A 22,086-nucleotide genomic window follows, 5' to 3' on the forward strand; every position below is an offset into this window, starting at 1 on the left:
AGATAGATGACAGATAGGATTTGTGGATTCTCAGTGAATCGTAGTATAGATTAGGTATTTGGGTAGTTATTAATATATTTATTGTGTATTAATGAAAAAAATTATTACCTAAAATGTAATAAAGACTTAGCAAAGGAACATAGAAGTGATTACTTGAGAAATGTTTCCTTTAAAAAAAAAAATCTAGTTTTCCTATAGTGTTGGCATAAGTAATATTTCTCTTATATAAGGAAGTTTTTTTTTTTTTCCTTACAGCCATCTTTTTCCTCCTAACCCTTTAATTTGGGCATTTAGTCCCTTGTTTATAAATGTTTGAGGTAATCATCTTGGCTCCATTTTCAACTTCAGAAAAAAATTTAAAATATCCAAGTTTTAGTGATACAAAAATCAGAAAAGAAAGAAACATCACTTGAGCCAAATATATTGTTTTCTTACTATTAAATCTTTAGGAACTAAATGACCATGCAGTATTGTTCTTTCCATTTAACATTACTCCACTCCACCACTGTTTTAAATTGCTTCTTCAGAGCTAGTGAGTGGGCATCCTGTTTTAATCAGGATGGCAAACCTGAACGTTTTGTAAAATTCTAAGGCCGTCTATGTCGTCTTCTGTCTTGCAGATAAATTTACTTGTTTTTCTGCCAGTAGGATTGAGGGAATTCTATTTGTATTACTCACCACCTTCCTTGCTTTGTGGATAAAATGCCTTTCTGTAGCCTTGTTAAAGGAGGACCAAAAGAGAGTAGGTGATACTGAATTTGGATCTCTTTGAAGCATGCCCTTTGTTTGTATCCATCTTTCAACAAATGTTTTGTGGTTTTTTTAAATTTAATTTTTGGCTGCATTGGGTCTTCTTTGCTGTACGTGGACTTTTCTCTGGTTGTGGCGAGCGGGGGCTACTACTCTTCATTGTGGTGCGAAGGCTTCTCATTGTGGTGGCTTCTCTTGTTGGGAGCCCGTGCTCTAGGCATGTGGGCTTCAGTAGTTGTGGCCTACGGGCTCAGTAGTTGTGGCTCACAGGCTCTAGAGCACAGGCTTAGTAGTTGTGGCCCATGGGCCTTAGTTGCTCTGTGGCATGTGGGATCTTCCCGGACCAGGGCTTGAACCCATGTCTCCTGCATTGGCAGGCAGACCACCAGGGAAGCCCCCAAATGTTTGTGTTAATTTCTAGGATAGAACAGATAAACAAGGCACCATCTTTGGCTTAGGACCAGACAGTGTTGTTAGGTGGACAACAAAATGGATAAAATATGAGATAAGAGCTGTAATAGAGGGATGAAGAAATACTTTGGCTTTCTGGAGAAGTGATAAATTTGGGGAAATTAAGAAAGTCTTCATGGGGGAAAGAACATTTGATCTATATCAAATAGAATGAGTAATTGGGTAATCAGTTCTTAAATGATAGCACAATGCTTGGCACATGGTATACATAAAAGTTTAGCTATCTCATCTAATGTATCATTCTTATATTTTAGATGAGGAAGCAGGCTCAAAGAGGTTATTTATACAAGGTCTCATAGCTAACAAGTGGTGGAGTTGGTAATTCAATGTCCAAGTCCAATAATGTGCTAGAGCTAGCTAATTGTGAGCCAGTTGTTTAGCTTTCAAGAATTTTAGCAAGCTAGTTGTTAAGCACAGTCAAATTGCATAAACTTAAAAATTAAATACGGGCTTCCCCGGTGGTGCAGTGGTTGAGAGTCCGCCTGCTGATGCAGGGGACACGGGTTCGTGCCCCGGTCTGGGAAGATCCCACATGCCGCGGAGCGGCTGGGCCGGTGAGCCATGGCCGCTGAGCCTGCACGTCCAGAGCCTGTGCTCCGCAACGGGAGAGGCCACAACAGTGAGAGGCCCGCGTACGGCAAAAAAAAAAAAAAAAAAAAAAAATTAAATACATTGTATTAAAAGGTGTTTTAAATGCCTTTCTATTTACATTGAATTACATTGTATACTACAGTTAGTAATATGTTACAGTTAAACTACATAAACTTAGAATACCATTATGATTACCATTAAACTGTAATATTTAAATTCATCACTCTTAAAGTTATTATGTTTGTATCAGTATATAATATTGTGCTTTTGCACATGTCTTCTCAGCCCCACTGTATTCCTGTATTCCACTGGTAGTTTGAGGTCAGCCATGTTATTGACACCATGGAAATTGGCAAATGCTATATACAAGTCAGGACTTGATTTTTCTTGATTGTCTAGACTTAAAGGGATGGATAAAATATTAATATAGATTTACCACAAGGCATGTGGGATCTTAGTTCCCCGACCAGGGGTTGAGCCCGTGCCCCCTGCAGTGGAAGAGCGGAGTTCTAACCACTCAGGGAATTCCCTTAATGCAGATTAAACTTAAGTGTGTCATGTCTCTATCCCTGACATATTTTGAATAAAACAAAATTTGAAGAATTAGTCTTCCAGAATTTGAAAATTATTATCCAGTTTAGCAAGGAAGTTGCTCAAATTGACAAGCCAGTGAAGTTCTGACATATGTCATTGTTATTTCACTTTTGTCTTTAAGTCATTAGTATCAATAAATGAAAATACGTTGGAACTCCACCCAAAGCCACAGTCTCTCTCTAGTCCCAAAGCCCATGGACCACTGTGTGATATGTGGAGTTTGCCAGATAGAAAACTGGGCCTTGTGAAATGAGAAATTTAATATGGAAAGAATAAGTGATAAAGCTGGAGAGGTTGGTTGGGCCTAGTATAAGAAGGGCTTTGGATTTTTATCCTGTACTTACGTTTTTAGATTGTAAGGGAGGATAGTCAGTGTAGAGTGACAGTTTAGAGGATGGGAAGGATGAAATACTTACTGAGCACTGACTTCGTTAGGTACTTTCATAGTTTTACTTTAATCCCCACCAACTCCCGGAGGCAGTATCCCATATTTATAGGTAGGAAAATGGAAACTCAGGTTAGCAACTTACCTGAAGTCATCTATTAAATGAGGAGAGAGAGGTGTAGTTGACTCAAATACCGAAGGAGAGTCTTTTACAATAGTTGGGAGAAAGACAGAGCCTGTATCAAGGTAGTGGGAATGGGGAAGTTCCATTTGAAAAATGTGGTAGAAATATTTGCTGATTAGTTACTTAAAAAAAAACTTAGAGAATGTGGGATGAGCAGCAGGTTAGGGTTTGGAGATGTGTTGGCTTTTGGAAATAGTATTTGGGGTGCTTGTAGGACAGAAAGGTGATGGTAGGATCTGGAGCTCAGGAAAGATCTGTTGATAGAAATTTGGGAGTTTCCAGCTCTCAGTATAGGTAAAGGCATGGATGGGTTTAAGATTCTTCAAGAATATTGGTAATAAAAATAATGGCTGAAATTATTGCTCATTCTGTAGTGTCGAATATGCACCTGTCCTGAATACATTTTTTAAAAAATGAATATTTGTTTTTGGCTGCATTGGGTCTGCATTGCTGTGTGCGGGCTTTCTCTAGTTGTGGTGAGCAGGGACTACTCCTTGTTGTGCTGCGCGGGCTTCTCATTGTGGTGGCTTTTCTTGTTGCGGAGCATGGGCTCTAGGTGCACGGGCTTCAGTAGTTGTGGCACGTGGGCTCAGTAGTTGTGGCACACGGGCTTTAGTTGCTCTGCGGCATGTGGGATCTTCCCGGGACAGGGATCGAACTCATGTTCCCTGCATTGGCAGGTGGATTCTTAACCACTGCGTTACCAGGGAAGTCCCTGAATACATATTTTTATGTACGTTTTCATTTAATTCTATCATTGTGAGGTATGTACAGCTATCTCAGTTTTACAGATGAAGGCACTGAAGCACAGAAAAGAGTACATTCTTTTTGCACAGTTGCCCAAACTAAGAAAGCAGAGCTGATGTTCTACTTCAGTGCGGTTCCAGAGCCAACATGCATTGAGAGAAGAGGGCCAAAGAAAGAACCCCCAGCAATAACACAATTTAAAGGATGGATTAAAGAGGGACCAAGTGAAAGGGTTTGAGAGGGAGTAGTTGGAGCTTTAGAAAGAGAACAAGGAAAGGGCTATATCTTGAGTAGAATTTCAAGCAGTGGGGTATAATCAGCTTATTCAGAGACTGTAGAGAGGTAGCAGATGACTGCAAATGCCAACAACTATCTGAATAAAAGTAACATGAGAGTGCTTTGTTAGGGGTTTGAAGGTTTTGGTCTCCATACATCATTCAACAGACTGTGCATTTGTTGTTTCTATAGTGCTCCAGCCCTTCACAACCTGTGAAGTTTTCTAAGCTGTCTGTTCCAAGTCTTTCAGGGATTTAATGAAGTAAGACCAGCTTCTGTTTAGTTAGTATGGGCTGTTTTGGTGAATTAGACCATATAACAATGTCTGAAATGCAGTTGGGTATTAAAAATGTCAGTATTCTGTTTTTGCTATGGCTAAAGATTGATCCAGAGGGGACTGCTGTTTTTCCAGACTTAAACATTTTGGGACAAGGGGTAGTTAGCGATTCTAGAATCATTTAGTATTTACTCTGAATAGTTTAAATCAGGAATTACTCAGATGTGAACCATTCTGCTTACCTGCCAGAAGTAAAGATTAGTCCTATGACAGTTTTCAAACTTCTAAAAAGTGGAATTGTTTTTTCTCCTCCAAACAAAACCTTACTCAGAGCCCCATGAATGGCTAATTTCACACGCTCAGCTCTCTTTTTTTCCCTGGGTGATCTTCGAAGCATCTCCTCTATGAAGCATAATTTGGAATCCACTGGATGACAGGAATTTTTCAAAAAATGGTGCATGGAGGTGGAGTTGGGGGTGGGGGAATCTATTTTGAAGTTGAAGAAATGTAAGGAATCTGCAGCTTCAGCATCTCATTTAGGTGTATTGGTTATTTAGTCTTGGAGGAAGGGAGGGATTAGAAAAACATCTCACAGCAGCTGGCGATGCTACAGCATTGGCTTTGACTGCCTTAGTTTAAGGAACTGTATGATAAAGGACTGACACCTGCACTATATAGGAGTTTCATGTAGAGGAGGAAAAGCTCTGTTCCCTGAATTAGGGAAAACAAAAGATCTCTTTCTTCACCATTGAAATCTGCAAGTCTGCAAATGAGGAAGAAGAGTGTGGTAGGCTCAGATCATCCTTTCTGCCTTTCTCCACAGAAACAGGTAATTCAATTTAAATTTGCATCCTGCTGCCACCACCTCCAAAGCAGATTTTTCTAGTTATAACAACTAGACAGTATAGACTTAACAACTAGCTCAATAGTGTGCCCTAATGCTTTTCATCCCTTGCTGAATAAGCAATTCCTAATTGAACTGATTTAACTCCAGTTAGCCATAGGGAGGAAATATAAGTGAAACAGTATAGTATAGTGGGTATTAAAGTGCTCATTTTGGGCTTCCCTGGTGGCGCAGTGGTTGAGAGTCCACCTGCCGATGCAGGGGACACAGGTTCGTGCCCTAGTCCGGGAAGATCCCACATGCCGCGGAGCGGCTGGGCCCGTGAGCCATGGCCGCTGAGCCTGCGCGTCCGGAGCCTGTGCTCTGCAACGGGAGAGGCCGCAACGGTGAGAGGCCAGCGTACCACAAAAAAAAAAAAAGTGCTCATTTTACAGGATGAGACCAAGTACAGAAGAAAAGAATAGCAAGACCAGAGTTGAGTCATTTTTATGGAGGACTGTCTTTGAGTTGGGTCTAGGAAAAGATTGTGGAAAGAAAGATGAAGGAAGAAAATGGCTAAACCTTTAAGTTTAAGCTGTTGGGTATGTGGGGAGCGGGAAGAGGCAGGCAGTTGCTCTTTCCAACTCATTTGCATTTACTGCTGTTGTAATACCTGGTGGTTCTTATGAGGTATTTAATACTCTGCTACATGTGTCAAAGCTAAAAATTTGGACAGATCACTTGTGTAATATGTGAAGCCATTTAGAAAAGGTAGACTTATATGTAAGCTTTTGACTTCATGTGGACCTTTTACGCAATCAGGGTATAGATAGCATATAGAGCTTTTAAACTGTTTGCATATTAAAAAAAATTTGCAACGTGCAAATTTTATATTAGCATTTTGCAAATTTTCCATGTGCATTTGTTTTTCATTGTAATAACCAAATTATAAAATGTGTAGACAGTAAAAGAAAACTCACTCATAGTTCCTCTACCCTGACAAAACCGCTCATCATTTTGGCTTACTTTCGGACACAAGTTAGTGGTTTATACAATTATAATCATATTCTATGTAGTATTTTATCCTGCTTTTCCCCCTTAATACTTCAGGTATTTACCCATATTTAGCCATTTTTTGCATTTATACTTAAGGCACTTTCCATATCTTATCTCTGATCCCTTGTAACAATCCTGTAGAATAAGATTATTTTCTTTTTTCTTCTTTTTTGGCCCTGCTGCTTGGCTTGCGGGATCTTAGTTCCCTGACAAACTCGGGGCCCCCTGCAGTGGAAGCTTCCAAGTCCTAACCACGGGACCGCCAGGGAGTCCCCAAGATTATCTTCATTTTACAGTTAGGGAACTGAGATTCAGAAAGGAGTAATTTTGTTAAGATCACTAGCTAGGTTGTAGAAGAGCTGGAATTCGTTTTGCCCCAAAGCTTTTCTGTTCTTAGGCCTTGCTGCATCTTCACATTTATCATTTAAAATAACTAACTGCAATGTTCTATTATCCACTAATGCCTGTAGTCAGTCAACTCTTCATTGGCTATATGAGGAGAGCGTAATTGGTTGAAACTTAAACCTTCATTTAAGCACTTAGGTTTAAAACTCCCTCATCACAAGCATCAAAAGGGAGCAGATTGGATCTACTCTACCTAACCTTGTGAGAGAGTTGCTGCTAATGACAGGCAGCAAGAGTGAGGGAGAACACAAATGGTTCTGAATAATTACTGTGGAAGGTTAAGGTTATAAAATCGAATGTGAAGGTTTTAGGCTACCTAACTCTTTTTGTACACAGACTGCAAGATTACCTCATTTTAGTGGCAGAACTAGAACCCTAGACAAGTTCTTGGGTAATTCAAAATCATTTATGACAAATGTTACCTTACTTGCAGTCCGTAAGCCTGCAAAGGAGTCCCCGGGGAGGGGAGCAGGGTGGACGTGGTGTGAGAGCTTCAGAGTATAAATTCCAAAAAAAATGGTAACAATTTAAAGCAAACTTTGAGTCACCTGGAAAGTATTTACAAAAATACTGATAACTAGGTTTACCCCCAGATTTACTAAACTGAAATTTTATTTAGTAAGCTCCCTAGGTAGTTCTTAAAAGGATTAGAAGCAGTTGAAGAGAAGTTTCCCAGTTTGTACAGGTTACCATCTGAGAGTTACTTACATTGCAGATTCTTGTGTTTCCTCACCTACTGAGTGGGCACCTTTGGAGTTGAGGCTTTGGAATCTGCATTTTATCAGCCCTGTAGGTGATTCTCTTGTATTTAAATTATAAATGTCATTAGATAGTGTGTTGTATGTCCCCCACTTCAAATTCCTCATGCTTATTTTTCCTGTAAGTTTCTTCCTTTGCTGTATAGTCCTCCTTCCAGTCTCTGCCTGCTAGTCTCAAGACTTCATCTTTTTTTTTGAGATGTTGAGTTCATTTTTATTAAATACTAATCAGAACCATATGAAACTGCCATATTTCTGGGTCAGAAAAGACTTCATCTTTAGAAGCAATGTTAGAATTCACAATGTGTCTGATAAGTCTGGCTGTACCTTTTTATACTGTGGCCTACCTTAAGGCTGAAAGGGTCTTTTGAATAGTGTTTTTCATCAGCTATCAATATTATGAGCCTCTAGTGAATTGCCTGTATTGTTTGTTCATTAAAAGGTGCAGATGTCTTTGGCTGAATATCCTCCGTGTTACTTGTTATAATCTACTCCTCAGAGACATTATGGCTACTTCTAAGAGGCTTTAATGTTTTAAGTTTTACATTATTCTATTGTATCTTTTTGTGAGCACATTAATTGTTTAGAGTTGTTAGATAATTTTTTTTTTGAGTTGTTCGATAATTTTAAGCAATAAGATTTAGTGGCCACTAACCATCCTGAAGTTGCCCGAAGATGTTAACCGAGTTGTTTTTTTAATATATTTTATTTTATTTTATTTATTTTTGGTTGCATTGGGTCTCTGTTGCTGTGTGCGGGTTTTCTCTAGTTGCGGCGAGTGGGGGCTAATCTTCGTTGCGGTGCACGGGCCTCTCATTGCAGTGGCTTCCCTTGTTGCGGAGCACGGGCTCTAGGCGCGTGGGCTTCAGTAGTTGTGACATGTGGGCTCAGTAGTTGTGGCACGTGGGCTTTGTTGCTCCACGGCATGTGGGATCTTCCCGGACCAGGGCTCAAACCTGTGTTCCCTGCATCGGCAGGTGGAATCTCAACCCCTGCGCCACCAGGGAAGCCCATGGCAGGCAGATTTTTAACCACTGTGCCACCCGGGAAGCCCGTTAACTGATTTTTAAAGGTAATTAGTTTTTTTGGATGTGGGAAGGGATTCTGTTATTCTATGAAGTATATTACGTATGATGGGCCTTTAAAAAAGTTTAGGTGTATATATACATTAGGTAGATTTTTTTTTTTTTTTGGTAGATATTATTAATAAGCATGAATCCTAGATTCTGTTTCCTTGTTAGCATAGTATTGAAAAGGCTAGGAGCTCAGAAGATGGTGTCATATCTGCCACTGTCAGTGATTTGAGTAAGTAAACTTTTGAGCCTCAGTATTTTATGAAAATGGGGGAAAAAACTTACTGGGTTATTAGGATTAAATGTATATATACAAGTGAAGTACTTGCATACAGGTCTTTTATGAGTGATTGTTATGATCCATAATCTCAGGCATATAAATGTATATATACACATAAATACACCTTCATTTATTTTAGATCAGTCATCACATTCTTCAGTAACTTTTGGCATGGTACTTAATAATGCTACTGAGTTTCCATTTTGGGGTCCCACCCTTGGAATAGACTGAGGAGGGCACAAGACTGAAAGGGCGATCAGTTAAAAGGAGTCTGTGGCAAAGTCGTATTGAGAGGGTACAGTAGCTTGGACTAGAGAGGTATTAATGGAGGTGTTGAGGATGGTTCGACTGGAAATTTTTGAAGGTGGAACTGGAGGTTATATCATTTATCAGATATCTGGAAAGCATATTCAGTGATTGCTTCATTCTTTCTGAACCTACTGTCAAATGCTGGGAGTGGGGGGGGATTTGACTGACAAGCTATTAAAAAACCTTTATTTGTTTAATTGTATTCTGAAGTGTTTTCAGAAATTGATTTTATTGTGAAATTAGTTTTTGTTCAAATGTAGTTCTTACTGGAGAGCCAAGGAGTGATTCAAAGAATAACTGAAAAAATTTTAATGTATCTGTCTTACCCTTTGTTCTGTTACTAGTTAAGACTTATGATTCAGGGCCTGAAAACAGTAGATTATCCAGGCTTTTACTTCCGACCTTGTTAGTGAAATGTATATAGGAGTTCAGCTACTAACTAACAATCTTGGAAAAGAATTTGATGGTAGGAAAGGTTATTAGTTAAATGCATTTACTTCATCCTAGTGCTCCTATGCCAGTTCCCAGAAATTTATTTCAAGTAAGTGTCCATTTCTGCACCTAGAAAATCTTAAAAGGGAGGGAATATATGTGTGTTTGTGTGTGTGTGTATAACTCATATTCGTAGCATCAGAGACTGTTATGATTGATCAAGGAGTTCACTGGCAGTTCAGTGGTTAGGACTCCGCGCTTTCACTGACGTGGCTCTGGGTTCAATCCCTGGTCAGGGAGCTAAGATGTCACAGGCCTAACAGCACAGTGCCCTCCCCAAAAAAGATTGATTTCATAAGCCATATAAAGCATTGAAAGTCATATTAGTATAATCCTATTTTTTCATGTTAACCTATGTAAGCATTGTCTTATTTTCAGCCAGAGACCCTGAAATTTGTGTTCTTCTCTATCAGGGACCATGGGGATATAAGAAAGCTTAATTGAGGGCTATTAAGTGAATTTTATCTGAGGGGTAGACATCAGATTTTAAAGTTAATAAAATTCTGTCCGACAAATAAATATATGTGTGCCTGTTGTGTTTTATGGCCCACTTCAAAGTGGGGAGAGGGGTGGTAGTAGAAATGAGAAAGGATATTAAGCTAAATGGAGGAAAAATTAAGCAGATTTATATCGTAGGAAGAGATTTCAAATGTGCAGACTTTAAGTAACATTGCCACCTTGTGGCTTTTAGGATATTTCCTCTAGAGATGAACTTTTGCATTTTATAGTTATAGATATAAGGTGAGGAGGGACTAAGATGTGATGGGTGAATGGTGTGAATATTAACCTCTAGTTGTTTAAGTGACAGACCAGATATTGAGGCCTAGAAACTTCTTCCCCTGGTTTATACATTCTTAGTTAATATCTTTAAATTTATTTTTATTTTGTAAAAAAATTTTTTAGTCTCTACAATGAACAATGAGATTGTGGACTGATTTAAAGATTAGGATGAATGTCCTAGTGAGAATTTTGTGATGAGGTGTGAATTCAGTAAAATCTTGCTCTGCTGTTTTCCTTTTTTCTTTATTACCATCACAGTATCCTCAAGCTTTAGGAATGCTTCTTCCCTTCCTTTTAGCATTTGGTCTGTTTTTTGGTTAACTGGGACTTTATGATTAATTGTGTGTTTGTGCTTGAGGATCTTATGCAGGAGCTTAACCTAGACTAGCCAGTCCAGCCTGTTCCTACCACAAATCTCACTGTAGCTTCCTTGAACATAGCACTAGGTTAAAAAAGGTGGTAGGTAGGCTGCAACATGACACCACCACCACGGGGAAAGCCAGTTTGCTGCACCACTTCCCCTGCTACGGTGGGTTAGTAGCATCTTCATGTATAAAAGCTGGAGTGTCCAACAAGACACAAATGCATGTTGTGTTTATGGCAGTTCCAGCTGGGACTTGGAACCATTGGAGGTCCCAGCTTTTTTTTATGTGTTTTGCTCTTTCCTTTTATTGTGTATCTTGTCATCATTCTTCTCTCCCCTACCCTCCCAACCCCAGCTTTTTCTTTATTAAATATTACCAAGGTAGGACTGGTTAATTAGAAATGTTAATAAATACATCTGACAAGTGAAGTCTTTCGACCATAATTGTCAAAGCAATTTAGTGGAATTCCCAGTGGTAATAGGAAATAGTCACAAAAGTGAAAGAAAAGACCTGCTGTAAGAGAAGTCTTTTATGGAAACCTAAAAGGTTTTAATGTCCCAAAGTGGTTAAAATAACGGTGCTTGTGTTAGAATCTTATCTGTGTCATTTTTTTTCTCATTTTAAAAGACTTGTAAAAAGCTGATAGGCAGATTTTTTTCTTTTGCTAAAATACCCTCATGTTTGGTGATTTTAGTGTAGGTATGAGGAAGTAAACACATTTCAAAGTTTCATGAGTTGTTAAACATAACTTTTTATTTATTTTTATTTTGGGATGTGTAGGGTCTTCGTTGCTGCAAGCGGGCTTTCTCTAGTTGCGGCAAGCAGGGGCTACTCTTTGTTGCAGTGTGTGGGCTTCTCATTGCGGCGGCTTCTCTTCTAGCGGAGCATGGGCTCTAGGCATGCGGGCTTCGGTGGTTGCAGCATGCGGGCTTAGTAGTTGCAGCCCACGGGCCCTAGAGTGCTCGGGCTTCAGTAGTTGTGGTGTGTGGGCTCAGTAGTTCTGGCTTGTGAGTTCTAGAGCGCAGGCTCAGTAGTTGTGGCACATGGGCTTAGTTGCTCCATGGCATGTGGGATCTTCCTGAACCAGGCATCGAACCTGTGTCTCCTGCATTGGCAGGTGGATTCTTAACCATTGCACCACCAGGGAAGTCCCAAATACAACTTTTTAATGCAGCCAATATTTGCAGAAGAATTAAGTGAATTATCCCCCAATTTATTAACTTTTTACTTTGAAATAATTTCAGACTTGGAGAAATTTAAAGAATAGTGCAAAGGACTCCCCCATACTCTTCACCCAGATTTACCAATGTAATATTTTGCTACATTTGCTGCATCTTCTCTTTGGAGATGTGTGTGAAATTTTTTTCTGAACCATTTGAGAGTAAGTTCCAAGACATCATGACCTTTTCTCCTAAATATTTTGCTGTGTAGTTCCTAAGAACAAGAACATGCATTTATGAGCACGATGCAGTTTTCAAAATCGGGAAATTTAACATTGACACAATACGATTATCTGATCTACAGATCTTATTCATATTTTTACCAGTTGTCTTAATGTCCTTAGTAGCAATTTTTTGGTGGGGGGGGGGTCCAGGGTCCAGTCCAGGATCTTTCAGTTTTATGTCTTTTAAGTCTCTTAATCTGCTGCTATACACACATACTCACACACCAACATCCCACCCATTCATCCCTTTTGTTTGTTTATGATATGACATTTCTGAAGCGTATATGCTATTTATTTTTGTAGATGTCGCTGCTTGTCTGAGGTTTCCTTTCCTCATTGTGTATATTCAGATTATGCTTTTCTGGCAGGAATACTACATAAGTGACTTTGTGTCCTCAGTGCATCACAGTAGGAAGTATAAGATGGTCTGTTTATGCCGTTATTAGTAATGTTTACTTTGATCACTTATTTAAGGTATCCTGGTTCTCCACTTAAAGGTACTATTTTCCTTTTAATAAGTGGGAAAATAGTTTGAGACTCTATATAAATATCTTTTTCCTCATCACATTTTTTTAAAACATCTTTATTGCAGTATAATTGCTTTACAGTGATGTGTTAGTTTCTGCTTTATAACAAAGTGAATCAGTTATTCTCATCAAATTTTCACCCTTTAGATTTAACGTCCATTGCCAGTTCTTGCCCAATTAAGATATTACTGCGATAATTGTTTACTTATCATTAAGGCTGTGTAATGCTCAAATTGGGCAATGGCAGGCCCTTCAAGCAGGATCCTCTGATTCATTCCCGTTTTCAACCAATTATTATTATTTTTTTGGCTGTGCTGCGTGGCTTTTGGGATCTTAGTTCCCTGACGAGGGGTTGAACTTGTGCCCCCTGCAGTGGAAGCTCAGAGTCCTAACCACTGGACCTCTGGGGAATTCTCCCAAGTGTTCTTTTTGTTTGGTTTTTATTTTTTTTAATATTTGTTTATTTGGTTGTGCCGGGTCTTAGTTTTGGCACGTGGGTTCCTTAGTTGCAGCTCGCTGGCTCCTTAGTTGAGGCTTGTGGGTTCCTTAGTTGTGGCATGCATGTGGGATTTAGTTCTTGACCAGGGATCAAACCTGGGCCCCCTGCTTTGGGAGTGTGGAGTCTTATCCACTGCATCACCAGGGAAGTCCCTTTTTTTTTTTTTTCTTTTTTAATAAAAATGTTTAAAATAGCTAGTATTTAAAATCTTGTGAATCGTTTACAGTTTTATTATTGGTGCCAAATTCATTTTACTTTTCGAGATGGTATGATGTGAATGCTTAAGTATCTTTATAATCTCTGAGAAGATGGATATTATCTTTATCATTTGTAAATATATAAGCTTATTTTTTGTGTACACATCAAAATTGTATCTGGAAATAGAAGAGCAGTTTAATCAGCTTGCTGAATTGCATCAATGTAATATTTTCTTGATGTTGATCAGGAGATTTAAGGCAGCTAGTGCCATTTGTTGTTTGCATGTAATTTCCATAATTTAAGCTTCTGTCACACAGGTTTACATTAGGGCACAGGTGGTACTTGCCCTCTTGGTATAATTGTGTAGCTAAGATTCAGGACTAGTTTTTTTTTTTTTTGCGGTACATGGGCCTCTCACTGTTGTGGCCTCTCCCGTTGCGGAGCACAGGCTCCGGACGCGCAGGCTCATGGGCCCAGCTGCTCTGCGGCATGTGGGATCTTCCCGGACCAGGGCACGAACCCATGTCCCCTGCATCGGCAGGCAGACACTCAACCACTGCGCCACCAGGGAAGCCCTAGTTTTTTCTTTTTTTATGAATTTATTCATTTATTTAATTTTTGGCTGCATTGGGTCTTCGCTGCTGCGCGCGGGCTTTCTCTAGTTGCGGCTAGCGGGGGCTGCTCTTCGTTGTGGTGCGCGGGCTTCTCATTGCGGTGGCTTCTCGGTGGGGCTCTAGGCGCATGGGCTTCGGTAGTTGTGGTTCGGGGGCTCTAGAGCGCAGGCTCAGTAGCCGTGGTGCACCAGCTTAATTGCTGCGCGGCATGTGGGATCTTCCCAGACCAGGGCTCGAACCTGTGTGCCCTGCATTGGCAGGCGGATTCTTAACCACTGCACCACCAGGGAAGCCCCAGGAATAGTTTTATGTTACGTTTGAGGCAAAATTGAACACAGGTGGATTTAGTATCACATTATAGAGGAACAAACTTCGTGTTTAAAAATGAGATGACTTAATAAGTGCAATTTCACAGTGCTATTTTGCATTTCTTTTGACTAAATATTTTAAATGCTGTTACTAAGCATTGTGATGAACTTACAAGTGTGTATTTCTATTTGTTTGTTTGTTTTGACGAGCTGCGTGGTGTGTGGGGAACTAAGGTCCTCTGATCAGGAATAGAACCAGTGCCCCCCCTGCAGTGGAAGCGTGGAGTCCTAACCACCGGACCGCCAGGGAATTCCCATAAGTGTGTTTCTTAGGGAAAAATGGATTTAGCAAAGTCTAGGTTTTCTAATTTAATGGTACAATTTGGAGCATGTAAGTTTATTTGTATTCCTGGGGTTACATTACATTAAAATGAGATAATAGGCAGAATTTTTTCTCCAGTTTTTTTTGTTTTTCTGCCAGTCCATTTTATTTTTTGATGTATTTCAAAGAAATTGTCATTATCAGTATACTTCACCCCTAAACATTTCAGCATACGTATCATTAACTAGAGCTCAGTATTTGTTTTACGTATTTTTTGAGTTAAATAAAATGCACAAATTTTAAGTGTATATTTTCTGAGTGCTGACAAATGTACCCATCTGTGTAACCCAAACCCCAATGAAGATATAGAACATTACCATCCTAGAAATTTCCACCCCTACCCCACCCCACCCCAGACAACTACTGTTCTAATTTTGTCCCCACCGTAGATTCATTTTCCGTTATAAAACTTCACATAATTGGAATCATACAGTGTGTATTCTTTTGTCTGAGGCTTCTTTCATTCATCATGTCTTTGAGAACTGCTTCTCTTTTAGATCTTCAATTCCTTCCTTCCGTCCGTCCGTCTCTCCATCCGTCCGTCTTTGTTGCTGCACCTGGGCTTTCTCTAGTCTGGCAAGCAGGGGCTACTCTTCATTGCGGTGCGTGAGCTTCTCATTTTGGTGGCTTCTCTTGTTGCGGAGCACGGGCTCTAGGCTCGTGAGCTTCAGTAGTTGTGGTGCACGGGCTTAGTTGCTCCGCGGCATGTGGGATCTTCCTGGACCAGGGCTTGAACCTGTGTCCCCTGCGTTGACAGGCGGATTCTTAACCACTGCGCCACCAGGGAAGCCCTAGATCTTCAATTCTTGAATTCAGAGCAAGGAGGGTGCTCCCAGACCCATAAAAAAAAAACAGATCTATATGTGCTAAAATTTAATAATCTGCAAGACATATTAAGTGACAAGAAAAAAAGCAAAATGAAGTGTTTTGTATGCTACTTGTGAAAAGAAAAAACAAAAGATGTAATAAACTTTTATATGCTTAAAATAACTCAGGAAGGACACAAGAAACTGGTAACAGAAGTTGCCTCTAGCGATTTCTCCCATTTTTATTGAGATATAATTGACATACAACATTGTTAAAGGTGTACTACAACATAATGATTTGATATATGTGTTTATTGTGAAATGCTTACCACAATAAGTTTAGTTAACATCCATCACCATTTTTTTTTCTTGTGATGAGAACCAGAATTTTACATAAAAGTCAACTGTAGCCTGTTATCCACTGCTAAACTCATAAATAAGTTTGTGAGTGAGCTTAGCTAAAGAACTGTTCTTTGCTTTCTAGGAGCTTTTGGTTGAGTTGGGACTAATTTTATATGAAATAAGTCAATACAATTTGATTTTCAATTGTGGATGCAGATTTAGAAGCACCTTGAAAACTGCAGTGGTTGAGGAAGTCTCAGAGAAGGAAGGGGTTTTGAAGTGTACCCCAGGGCCAGAAGGCCAGGCATTCTTGGCTTTTAAAAGCATTGGAATGAGATTTAATCAAGAAACATGGAGAAAAGAGTCCATATTTCCAGAAACTAAAGGTAGATTTTGATTAGCAATAGAAGAGGGGTTAGATAAATAGTATCCATCCAAATTAAGAAAGACTGAACGAGGTAGATGAGTTTATGATTGATAGGAGAACCTACTCCTATCACAGCACAGGGGGAACTGTATATTCAGTATCTTGTAATAACCTGTAACAGAAAGGAATCTGAAAAAGAATATGTATATGTATGTATAACTGTATCACTTTGCTGTATACCTGAAACTAACACAACATTGTAAATCAACTACAATTTTTAAAAAAAAGATTGATATGAGAATCTAGGTGCTTTTGTAAGTTTCATTTTGGTCAATGCCAGAGGGTTTTGGTTTTTTTTTTAGTTGTGATTTTCCTATTATAAACAATATATTATCAAAACTTTGGGAGAGTTATAGAAAGGGGAGGGTCAGTACTGCAGCCCAGGAACATCAAAACTTTTGAGGTCCCCTTTTATGTTGGATTGAATTTCTTTTTCTTATTCTTGAATTGAGTTTGATTTCCAGAAACAGTGTGTGGGTGAATTGTTTTATTAATTTTATAAAGGTTGAAGTTTCAAAATGACTTATTTTGAAAATATCCCAGATCCTTGTATGTTGGTGTGTTTATCTCTGAATTCCAGATATGTGAAGTGGGACATCACAAAAAGATAACTGTTCCTTCTGAAATTTACTGTTTTTATATCCTTGGAGTAGTTTAGTGGTGGTAGTCAGTTCATCACAGAGCCTCACTTAACTTCGTTGACTTTTACGTAAATATTTGTAATGACATGGTGTAGGTAAAGAGCCATATAGCCATGGATTTGAATCTTGGTAAGTCTTAGGTAACCTTGGTCAGTTAACTGTTTTGAGCTTTAGTTTTCTTATCTCTAAAGCAGGAGTAGTATAGTCCTTGTAAAGTGGTTATCAAGATCATTATGTACAGTGCCTGGAACATGGAAGCCCATAAGTAGTAGTTGCTGTTCTTTTTTAATAGGAATCATGTTTAACTTCAGAACCATAGTTACCATAAGGTGAATGGGAGCAAATGACTATTCATGTGGCTTGATGAATCGAGTCTAAGTTCAGGTCTGTGTGCTTGCTCCTAACCACTTAATGCTTTTGCTTTTTTTGCTTTTGGTTTTGCTTTTAAAAGGCATGTGGATTGAGTCATATTTTTAAAAATCCCAATAAGTGAGGTAGTGTGTGAAATGGAATGCTGTTTGGGGTACATTTAGGAAAGGCTCATAAAGAATGATTCTTAATAAGGAAGGAGCATTTAGATCTATTTCAGGGAAAATGTAAGTATTGCATTCAGTTTTCAAAACCCGCTTCTGAGTGCATTTTAAACTGTCCCTAGGGGAAAAGGATGATTTTCTTGCCTGCTATGGACTAAGAGCTTTGTATATGTCGACTCATTAATTCTCCCACAGCCCAGATACATATCCTCACTTTATTTAAAAAAAAAGGAAATTAAGGCCTATGAATATGGTTAAGGCCTTGGGACTAATACGGGATGACTCTAGTACTGTTAGGGCTTATGCTGCTTCCCTGCTGCAGGCCATTGATAGATATATGTTTGAGTTACTTAGGCCCATATTTTGGGGGGACTGACACATATTAGCGTAAACCAACTATAATAGGAAAACAAATGTGTTTAGTCAGTTAAGAATTTTAAAGTCAAAGAAAAATAATTTTGTATTAATTGGGGTGCTTGAGTGCAAGTACTTTGGTTTAAAATATAAGAAGTAAAAATCAGTTTTTATTTGTGGGGAATATTCTATTTAGCACAAATAATTAAATTTCTGTTGAGTTATTCTATGAAGTTGTAATTCTTAAACATGTTCAGATAAGTTTTAACTAACCATTTCAATTTTTTTTTAACTTACAGGAACGTCAAGGTCGTGGGAAATAAGAGGCAGTTCTGCACAGACTGCAGCAACGGTTGCATCTGCATATCCTAAGAGGAAAAAAATTGACCTTCAAGAGAATTAGGACTTTTTTCTTAATTTCATTGACTTCAGAGACGATTGCAGACTTGCAGTTTAAGTATTGGAATTTCACAAAAGACATAGGACTTAACTGGAAAATGAAAAAAAAAAAGAAAAAGAAAAAACTAAACAAAAAATCCCTCTAGGTAGTTTAGGTGAAAAATGTCCCTTTTATTTTGGCTTTGGTTGTGATTTCAGAGCATAATGCTTTGTTTTTTTGTCTTTTTACTATGTTTTTCGGATTTTAAAGTCCGTAAGTGCATACAGTTTTCTCTAATTTTTAAACCCTTTCCTCCCCCCATTTTGACATTTGCACTTGGAGAACACTTGAGTTTTGAAGGTTTTGGGCATCCACCCCAGAAAGTGGGAATTTTTTTTTCCCTTCTGAACTGGAAGAACATTTTTATGAAGAATTTTTGTCTTGGAGAATTTAACAGTGTTACCCAAGGTTGTGTCTTTAAGGGTGGTTCATTTTCTCTGACCCTTTGTTATTCAAAGTAAAATACTAGGAGTCCTAAGAAATGTTCTGTTCTTGTACATTATACTGATTAAGTCAGGATTAATTTGATTTCAAAGCTAAGAACAGTGGTAAAAACTTGTTTACAGAAATGCATTTTGGAAGAGAAAAATATTGTAAAACGTGTAGTGAATGTTTCTTCAGTTTCTTGTTCAGCCAATGAGGAAAGGGCATTGCCTTTCTTTTTACCATTAATCACTTCTCAATAAACGTGAGATCCTGTTGAGCATCACTTCTAGTACCATTTATTAGTATTATTTGAATCTGCTATATTTTATGAAAGCTTTGGAGTATAAGGAGTTTGAAGAGGTGAGACAGCAACCATTTTTAGAAAGTTCACTGAGATGGAATAGTTCAGGCTTGCTTTGGTACCCAGGGTTGGATAACCATGACCTCTGCAAAGCAAGATGGGCCAATATTCATAATGCTTTATTTCTGGATATTTCCCTGAGAAGGTAGAGCCACTGCTATCCTAAATTGTTCAACAAATATTTGATCATGAGTGCTTATTAGGTGCCAGGCATTGTGCTAATAACCTTGAGGAAACCTGGCCACATACCTTTCGTGCAGAGTAGGTAGAGCCCAGTATCGAGGTTTTAAGTGTTTAATCTGAAATATGACTTATTTAGGCAGGATTCCATGTGGTCCAAGAATAAGAAATTCCAATGGGCTTGAATCTTTGTGAACCATATAACCATAATGGTAATTGATTCATCCTTGTTTATTTCCTAAGGTTTGGAGCTTCTCTGCCTTAAAGATTTTTAGCCCTTAAGATGTCCCAATTTTGGAGATTTAGTTAAATGTGTAAAAACTTCTGTAGTAAGAAAGGGTTCTGAAAATGGATTATAATACTGTTGGACCCTGTTTTGCCCACAGATTACTTATTCATCCTATTCTACACAGCCCAGGCTACTAAATCAAGGGTGCGATAAAGTTAATAAATGTTGATTTTGTAATTAGCATTATTGTTGACACTTAGAGTTGAGAACTTTTCTCTGCCTATCTGAAGCACCACACAATATACCTAGATATTCCTATTTGCTAAGCTTTTTGAAGTATATTCCCCCCAGACTGGGGAGTCCTTTGTGCTTTCATCGGTTTGAAGATGCCCAATTTTGAATTGGAAATGTAGCATTTATTGCTTTCAATTTTAGCTGAAACTTCTGTGACTTCTACAGGATTCCCATGGGCTTGATGGAGGTTTAGTATTTCACCTTTGAAAGAGAAAAAAATATCCGGAGAAAAGCAAATTCAAAATCAGTTTTACCTAGATTTTCCTACCTTGTATTCAAGTTGGATATGAGATTATTCAATATGCTTTTTTACAGTTTGAAATGTTAGTGCCTCAGTATTTAAGCCAGTCCTTCCCAGTCTTTATTTTTACATCACATAGAAACTACTGGTATGGCTTTGAGGACAAGCTGAAAGGAATTTGGAGCCCTTAAAAAGGCTGCTCACCCAGCTGTCCCTGAGTGAGTGTTGAGGGAGGCAGGGTGTTGAATTTGTGTATTTTTTTAAAAACCATACTGGCCTTGTATAAAAAAATTAGATAATATTCACTCTTAAAGAGTTGGTCCAGAAGTTGGTTTGGTGAAGATCCCAAAATGCAGCTCAACTAGTTCTCTTATTTGCTAACAACAACTTTGCCAGTGGAAAGTGTTGACTTTTGACTATTTGCCCTTAATGCTTTGTTCTGTCATTTGTGAATGTAAGACTTTGGATAGCCATGCTTGTTTACTGTTCTCCTTTATTGAATATGAGGGGAAACTGAACAGTCTCACAACGTGCCATCAGTGTTAAATTCAAAGCATTTTTTAAACCTTTAATATCAAAAAATGTATAAGTCTTATATTCACTAGATTTAATCTTAGTTACACTTGATTGGCTACCTTCCCCCAACATGTTCCATTTAAAAAAAAACTTATTTTGCAGAAATGGTGTGAAGAGTTCTCATATACCCTTCACTCAGCTTCCCCCAAATGTTAACATTTTACATACCATGGAATGATTTTCAAAAACAGTAAATATTGATACAGTACTATTAACTAATCTATAGACCATATTTGGATTGTGCCGGTTGTTCAAGGAATGTCTCTTTTCTAGCTCAGCATCCAGTCCAGGATCCCACAGTATGGTTAGTTGTCTCTAGTCTGTAGACTGAAAGTTCTTCAGTGTTCATCTTTTATGATTTTGATGCTTTTGGAGAGTACTGACCAGTTGTTTATGGAGTGCCCCTCGAGTTGAATTTGTCTAATACTTTCTCACTATTATATTGAAATTATTTTTTTGTAAGAATACTGCAAAAATCATATGGCCTTCTTAGTGCATTATATCAGGGTACATGATGTCCATATGTATTATTACTGGTGATGTTAACTTTGATCACATTAAGGTAGTATTTGCTGTATTTCTCCACTGTAAAGTTATTGTTTCCCTTTGTAATGAATAATTAACTTGTGGAGGAATATAATTTTAAACTATCAATCTTTGGTTCACTAATTTTGACGTCTTTGAATTGTTATTCCCCGGAACAAGTACTGCTGTGGCGTTTGCCTAATGTTAATTCATTATGTCTATTATTTCTTCTACATTCATACTAATTAGAATTCTGCTATAAGGAGGAGCTGTCCCTTCTCCCCATTTTATTTATTCAGTGATATCAGTATGGACTTTGTATTTTATTCCATAGGTCAATGCTATCCTTTAATTTCTTGCTCAGATTGTCCCACCTTTGGCCATTGGGACCTCCTTCAAGTTGGCTCCTTTGTCTTTTTGACATGCCCCCAGTGTTTTTTGGAGCCCTTCTGTAAGATGTTCTTGGCTAGTCTTGTATTTTCAGTGCCCCAGCCCCATTTTTCAAAAGGAACAAAGGTTCCTTTTATTGGAGAATATTTAGAAACCAATCGTTGATTTCTTTTTTAAGGCAACATTTTAAATAGCAACAGATTATTAAAGTGGAGTTTTTATTACTCCTGTAGGTGAAGAATTATTTAGACTAATCAAAACACCTAACCACTTCATCTCTTCCTCCACTTTTGTAGAGCTTTTATACCAGTCTTCTGGAGCTGTGGAGAGGGCTTTTCACCTGGCATAATACTTCACCTAGAGTGAGGTCCAATGAATGTAGGTTGGTTTGCACCCTTCCATAATTTCTATCTTTAGCCTTGTAAATAGAGACCCAAAATGTTGGCCTGGTTTCCAACGCATCTAAACTGTTTTTAGGGGTTCAGAGCTTTTTCTACCTGTGAAAAAATAAATGGTCATATACTGAAGTTTTCTGTTTCTCATTAGGGAGCAGATAGCACTTGAATATTGCTGCTTTTATTTGAAAAACAATTTTTCTGGAGAAGTAATCTTGTGTCATGAATGTAGGACCCTTCTCTCTGAAAATGAAAGTGAGTAAAAGTGTCCCTAGGATTCAGATATGATAAAGCCAGTTTATAATCATTTTTGTTTTTTGCCCTGGGTAGTATTTCTAC

At 38.4% G+C, this 22,086-nt stretch overlaps 1 protein-coding gene across 4 annotated transcripts in view; it reads left to right on the plus strand.

Moving 5' to 3' along the window:
- YTHDF2 (YTH N6-methyladenosine RNA binding protein 2) overlaps positions 1-18,839 on the plus strand; it is a 31,682-nt gene extending 12,843 nt beyond the window's left edge. For 2 of the 4 annotated variants that reach the window (XM_032636086.1, XM_032636077.1), the window contains exon 5: positions 17,991-18,839. In XM_032636086.1, coding sequence (XP_032491977.1) covers positions 17,991-18,014 — 24 coding nt within the window. In that variant the 3' untranslated portion in view covers positions 18,015-18,839. Of the gene's footprint in view, positions 1-2,691; positions 2,700-17,990 lie in introns of all 4 variants that reach the window. The other 2 variants (XM_032636106.1, XM_032636095.1) reach the window with 2 other exon arrangements.
- Positions 18,840-22,086: the final 3,247 nt, after the last annotated feature.

Source organism: Phocoena sinus, chromosome 1 (genome assembly GCF_008692025.1).
Source record: "Phocoena sinus isolate mPhoSin1 chromosome 1, mPhoSin1.pri, whole genome shotgun sequence".
In the NCBI taxonomy this organism is placed as follows: domain Eukaryota; kingdom Metazoa; phylum Chordata; class Mammalia; order Artiodactyla; family Phocoenidae; genus Phocoena; species Phocoena sinus.